The sequence below is a fragment of the Drosophila nasuta genome, unplaced genomic scaffold, assembly GCF_023558535.2.
Source record: "Drosophila nasuta strain 15112-1781.00 unplaced genomic scaffold, ASM2355853v1 ctg162_pilon, whole genome shotgun sequence".
Taxonomy (NCBI): Eukaryota; Metazoa; Arthropoda; class Insecta; order Diptera; family Drosophilidae; genus Drosophila; species Drosophila nasuta.
Window position 1 is genome coordinate 16,583 of NW_026869391.1, and position 7,159 is coordinate 23,741.

The 7,159-nt window shown below is 37.7% G+C and overlaps 1 protein-coding gene across 1 annotated transcript; it reads left to right on the plus strand.

Annotated features, from left to right (window-relative positions):
- The first annotated feature begins 5,878 nt into the window (after nt 1-5,878).
- LOC132797628 (uncharacterized) lies at nt 5,879-6,667 on the plus strand. The gene has a single exon (XM_060809379.1). It carries the CDS (start codon nt 5,879-5,881, stop codon nt 6,665-6,667), a length of 789 nt encoding a protein of 262 aa, XP_060665362.1.
- The last annotated feature ends 492 nt before the right edge of the window (nt 6,668-7,159 follow it).

Consider the following 7,159-nt stretch of genomic DNA (forward strand, 5'->3'; position numbering starts at 1 on the left):
GTTGTAGGGTGACTAAAGAGTTTAAGTTTTTGTTCAACTTGGGCATTTGACAATGAGGTTGACCTCTATAGTATATTTTGAGTAAATTACTTCCTGGATATAAAATCCTTCGATATATTTCAGTATTTTTGCAGTTTATTATAAGGTATATTTTAAGAATAATACCGCACAGTTTTCTCTTATTGAAACTTCAATTTTGTTTTTGTCGAATTAGTTTTATAATTCTTACAGTTAAAACTTTTCACTTTTATATATTGTTTGGTGCTAATCTGAAGATTTTTTATAGCATTCCAATTAGCTATAAACTATTTGTTGATTTGGCTCTTTAAATGAATGCTCTTGTCGTATTCACACTAAGAATACGGCTTTAAAAGCAAATTCACGTTTTAGGCAGTATTAGCTCATCTGATTGATTAACAATTAAAACGTGAATCTCCACTAATTGAACAGCTACTGGCATTTTCAATGCCTTTCAATCATCTCTGCTTATCTTATAGATTTTGCCACAGGCTCAAGCAATTAATGAGCACAGCTTTGAGTCGCATTTTAAATTGTTTGCTTGAAACAGCTTTAAAAGCAAATCCACTTTAATTGCTTGTTTAACTTGTAGTTTATTATGGTTTAGAAGTGGCTCTGGGGATAGTGTCGTTAAACTGCTTCGCTATTGTATCGCATTTCTTATCAAAAATTACCACATGCATTAAGTGACAGTTGCACGCAGAAAGCATCTCAGACTCTTAAAAGTCAAAGCCATGCAACATGGGGCAGGCAGGCAACAGCATCAGTTTTAATGCTCTGGTTATCACCACCGAGGACAAGCTTTCACAGCCATTCAAAGCCATTGTCATCATAAGCCAAGTCAAGCTGAGAATGTGTGTGTGTGTTTGCTGTATTGCAGTTGCTTAGGGGTTAGCATCACGAACTTGCTTGCAACATGCAACACGACAAGCGACGGCAAACCCGGAAAGGCGCCAGTCTTTGTCTTGCATTTACTTTTGAGACAACAATGAAACCGAAAGTTTTATAGTGCATAAAACTATCTGTTAATTAGCGATCCATATAAAAATTGCAATACGACATATTGGCTATCTATTTCTATTAATCATAATTATTCTATTTATTTAGTTTTAAGTATTTATGAAATAGATTTAATTTAGCTCTAATATTTCAACGTCGTTATTTCAAATTCCGTCCATGTTTTCTTTTGTTGACTTATTTGCCTTTTCTTTATGTTTCTTAATTTAAATAAATTTGTTATAATGTTTAGTATGTGCGAGTAATTGTTCAAATTTGGAACCATGCAGCGTTTGTAAGAGGAGGGTTGAGTGACGAGGAGCTTCTCTAAGGGATCCCGTCATTTAAATTGATTTTACATTGGCTTTGCAGGATCATGGTAGGGTGGGCGTCTGCACCAATGAGTGCACCGTAAAGGAGAAGTGCTCCAAGTCGAATGTAGATCTCTAACTTGTCTTTCCTCTAGTTTTCTTCTAACTCTTTTGTTTACTGTCTTTGTATGTCTCTTCCCCATTTTCCCCTTCCTTAAGTACGCGAATTTTCTAATAGTATAGTTAATCCATGGAAGCACGTAGCGGAAAGGATATTTTTCTTGCCCACACCCATCCGACCAGACAACAGCCGTAGCGATCGCGTACGCCTTTCGTATCGTTACAAGTCCACCAGCTTCTTAAACGAACAAGCTTCGTTACACGTTACAAAGTCCACCAGCTTCTTTAGCGAACAAGCTTCGTTACTCGTTACACGTGCCAGTTCACTGATATTCAAATTTTTAAGTTGTCTTCATGTTGGGTTGATTGACTGTTTCATTTGGTAACACGTTCGATGAATGAGAGGGCTCTTGACTCGTTAACGGAAATGATGAATGGGGTGAGTCTTGAACCGGTAATTAAAGCGAAGTGTGGGGGATATTTGTTTCATAAACTTAGTTGATGAATAAGGAGAGACTTCTCTCGCTAACGATCTCGAGGTATGAGGTAAGCCTTCAAACGATGTGTCTTCTATAGCTGGTTGAGAATAGAATTGATCATCATCATCATCGTCCTGAGCATTAACACTATCCATTCCCCAATCCAATGTCTTCTCAATATCATATTTTGAGTATTGACTCTTAGCACTGTGAAATGTGAGTTTCCTTTTCTTGTTAGGTGGTGTGTTTCTCTCTCGGTCGATTGGAGTATAGTTTTGCATAGTTTTTTCCCAGTCTCAACATTATTAAACTCTGATGGTAACAATGTCTGAAATTTTTTGTTATCATTCACAAGTTCATGTAGTGGTTCAGTTATAGGTTTAAATGTTTCCTCCAGACCAATACTGTTCTAACTTTTGAGTTGTTTAAGATCAGAAAATTTTTTTAGAGGATTTTGGCTTTTAGTTAATTGAGGTACAACTTTTTGATTCATTTTCTTTCAAATTTATCTCATTCAACTGTTAGTGGATTAGCGATTATTTCAGTCTTGTGGTCATTAGTGTACTGTGATCTATTTTACGAAACATAATCATATATAACCAATAATCAGATACATTATCATGTTTTGATGAAGAGAGCTGGTTGTACAGTTGAGCTATCTGACTGTTAAACAGATCAGCTAGCCGTTCTTTTAAACAGACCTTGTTGTATCGACCAGGTAGCTGTTCTTTTAAACAGATCTGGTTGTACTGATCAGGTATCCGGTTCTGATAACGGACCTGGTTCTGTTAACAGACCTGTTTAAATTTCCCATACCCCATTTAAAATGATGAAATTAAATTTCAAATACATTTATTCACGCAATGTAAAAGGTGAAAAGTGCTGAAAAGAAAGCTGAAAATTCCCCAATTTCCCATTCCCTAATTATTCTTATTAGTATTATATTCATACCCATCCTATTATAAAATACTAGGCAAAAGTAATATAGTAGGCAAATAGTGATTTGGAGAATCCTACACATATAATTGGTCAACTGGGCGACCAATTTAAAACCAATAACTGATCAACTTGGCGATCTTGGACATCACTGGATAGTCAACTTGGCAGAAACAAAGAAGGAGAAAATCAAGCTCCATAGCCGTAATATTTAAAAGTATACCTTGACCGCCTATTTGGTTGTGAGTAGAGACACAACCTGTCAAAGCGACAAAACAAAATACCTCCAACGGGTCAGGTATTACTTTAAATAAAAAATGGCATCATCGAATATCAGCGCATTGCTGGACAGGCAATTAATAACAGGCGAAGAGATCCAAAACGTAATAAGGAATTACAAAAGGACTCGCCTGAGCGAAAACTACAGCATGACTACTTCCAAAAACGCATTGAGAAGTTAGTTAAGCTGTGGGAAACATTTTCTAAAGAGGATTTAAATATAAAAAGTAAAACAGAAGGTGCTAAAATTGAGCACAATTACTTTAAAAATGACTACTTCAATCAAATAAGAGATTTGGTTGTATCCTACAAAGGAGAATTTAATAAACAATTATCCACAATACAAATGGATACTGGATCGGTTACTTCCAGTGAAGAAGAATCAGAACTGGAGCCAATGATTCGTGAACAAAGGGTTCTGCTGGATAGCTTGGAACGCATCATGAACAAAATGACGAATGAAACTCGTCAAGGATTTATGCCAATCATAAATCAGTATTGGAATAAGATAACAACGATCCACATAGAAATTTATAAAAATTTGAGGATCCTGCAAAACTTGGATATAGCGACCGGAGATATTTATCAGCTGAAGACGCCGTCATAGGAGTCCAAACTATGACATGTGAAGAAAGTATCTCTCGTCCTGCTAACATACCCCAAATGCATGCCTCATTGCCGTTGCCGAAGGTTGAAATTCCCAAATTTGATGGGGATTATTTAAAATGGCAACAATTTCATGACATCTTCAAGAAAATGATTCATGAAGCATCATTACCCATCATTCAAAAGATGTGGTACTTAAAAACTAGCATCATTGGAGATGCTGAGCGTTTAATACGCCATCTATCCTTAACCGAAGGAAATTATGAAACAGCATGGAATATGCTACAAGAGCGTTTTAGCAACAAAAGAGTGCTAAGTAACGCATTAATACAAAAATATTAGACCAACCATCAATAACAAATGATGGCAAGTCTATAAAGGCAATGCATGATAATATCAAAGAAACATTATCTGCACTAAATAACATTGGAATTCAAACTGAAAACTGGGATCCAATACTGTTATGTAGTTTGACAAGGAAATTGGATCGTCAAACTCATATGTTATATGAACAATCAGTTGTAGACTCAAAGAAGCTGCAGAAACTGGATCAGTTTTTGACCTTCTTGGAACATCGGTTCCTTACATTGGAGGCTACCGGCAGTGATAAGATAAATCACACCAAAAAAGGCACATGCGCTCAGATTGGTACAGAGTATACATGCTATTTCTGTAACAAAACCAATCACATTATGTATAAGTGCAACGAATTTTTGAAGAAAACAACAGCTGAACGATTGAATTGGGTTCAAAGGAACAAGTTATGCGTAAAATGTTTCAAACGCGATCATTCAGCAAAGGAATGTCAGAAGAAAAATTGTTTTAAATGCGATAAAAGGCATAACACTCTTCTACATTTGGAATCGAAGCCTGACTCCAAAACAGCAGCATCAGCAAGTGGAGTACAAACCAATTATGTACTTTTAGCCACTGCTCGAGTTATTATTGAAGGCAATAATGGACAAATGGCCGAATTCAGAGCCTTACTTGACTCAGGTTCTCAAGTCAATGTAATCTCTGAAAGAGCATTAAATATATTAGCTCTCAACGTTAAAAAATCAGAGCTACAAATAAATGGAATTGGTGGACGAACACAAACATCGAAGGCACGTGTTAATGTTATGCTCAAATCACAGCATAATAATTTCAACTCTCGATTGGAGGCTATTGTATTGCCTCACATTGTTGCAGATCAACCAGGACAGTCAATTGATATTGCTCGTTGGAAACTTCCAAAGCATATTGAATTAGCAGATCCTGACTTTGACAAAGCAGGAAAGATTGATCTACTCTTAGGAGCAGAACACTACTACGATATAATGCAGGACAAGCATTTATCGTTGGGTAAAGGACTGCCAAGATTACAGAAAACCAAACTAGGATGGATTGTGGCTGGAAAATTAAAACATAATTCATCAAGATCAACTACTTGTGCAGCTCTAACCGAAGAAGATAAGGTAGACCAACAAATTACGAAATTTTGGGAACTGGATTCATTCTCAACCGATACACCATGTCTATCACCACTGGAGAAACAATGTGAAATGCACTTTCTCCAGAACATTCAGACTGCAATTGATAAGAAACCGATTGTTAGTCTCCCATTCATGGATAATGCTCCAGCCCTGGGGAGAGTCGTGATCTTGCGACACGACGATTCCTTTCTTTGGAAAAACGGCTATTGCGAGATCCACAAACTAAGGCAAGTTATGTGGATTTCATGAAAGAATATGAAGCTCTTGGGCATATGAAGGAGATGCACACAAATGAAATAACAAAAGCACGGTACTTCATACCACATCACTGTGTGCTCAAACCTGAAAGTGCAACAACCAAATTAAGAGTGGTTTTCGATGCATCTGCAGTTGCGTCATCAGGAAAATCGCTCAACGACTTACTGCACAAAAGGACCTACGGTGCAAAACTCTATATTCTCAATTTTGCTGCGATTTAGGACTCACAAATATGTTTTCACGGCGGACATAGAGAAAATGTACCGTCAAATCTGGATAAAACCCGAGGACCAATATTTCCAAACAATTGTTTGGCGCAATGATCCATCTGAGGATTTGCGGTACTACAGATTAAAACGGTTACCTATGGAACAAAAGCTGCACCATATTTAGCCACAAAATGCTTGCAGCACATAGCATAAAAAGGCAGAAAGGAATACCTAATGGTGCTGCCGCATTGGAAAACGACTTCTATGTAGACGATTGCTTAACCGGAGCCGAAACTATACCAGAAGCTCTACAGAGGCAACAACAGCTTAACAAACTTCTGCAAAAATCTGGATTCAAGTTAAGAAAATGGTGTACTAACAATTACCAAGTTCTACAAGGAGTTCCGAGGGAAGACATCACTTCAAATGTACAACTGGAGGAGACTTCATATGAGGACTACACGATTAAGACCCTCGGAATCACCTGGACACCAACGACAGATCACCTTTGTGGGAAAACGGAGATAGCAACAAAGGCCAACATATCAAGACGAGATGTTGTGTCTGAAATCTTTAGGATATTTGATCCTCTTGGTTTATTTTCCCCAGTTGTAATGAAAGCAAAATTTTCATGCAACACCTCACAAAGGAGGGTTATGGGTACAAAGACGATCTGCCGGCTCATCTTCAGGAGGAATGGAAACGCTACAGGGGAGGAGCTAAAGGTTCTGAACACCATAAAAGTACCACGTCACGTATACTCAGGAAAAACACCTGTGACGGCAGAAATCCACGCATTTGTTGATGCCTCGGAGACAGCATATGGAGCTGCTGTATACATCCGAGCAACATATAAGGACAAGCGAAGAACGATCCAGTTATTATGTGCAAAATCTCACTTAGCACCAATTAATACAATAACTCTACCACGTCTGGAACTTAAGGCTGCTGTATTAGGAGCACAGTTGACTTCAAAATAAAGGAAGACTTGGCCATGAAAAATGCATCCACATATTACTGGTCTGATTCACGGATTGTACTGTCATGGATTAATTGCTCATCATCCATTCGAGATAAATTCGTTGCCACTAGAGTTGCAACAATACATGAGCTATCCATACCAAAACAGTGGAGACATGTTGCATCAGAACACAATGCAGCAGATGTCCTCTCCAGAGGAAAGACGGCTTCAAAATTCGCGGAACATGCCATGTGGTTCTACGGCCTATGTTTCTACATGGTCCATCATCCACATGGCCGGCTCCTTTTATTGCTACCAACGAGGAATTAATAATTATGAATCCGCCAAAGGTTAGTCAATCATCCGTGATGACTATCACAAAAGAGGAGGACATAATATACACAATACAACATAATAATTCATTTAACAAGCTACTCAGAGTAATAGCTTACATGATGCGCTTCCGACGTAAGAAGAAATACATAAGCCACACCATTGAGTTTGAAGAAAT

Bases quoted from the DNA above. Each gene is read 5' to 3' on its own strand.
- LOC132797628 (XM_060809379.1), top strand. From the start codon at position 5,879: ATGCTTGCAGCACATAGCATAAAAAGGCAGAAAGGAATACCTAATGGT.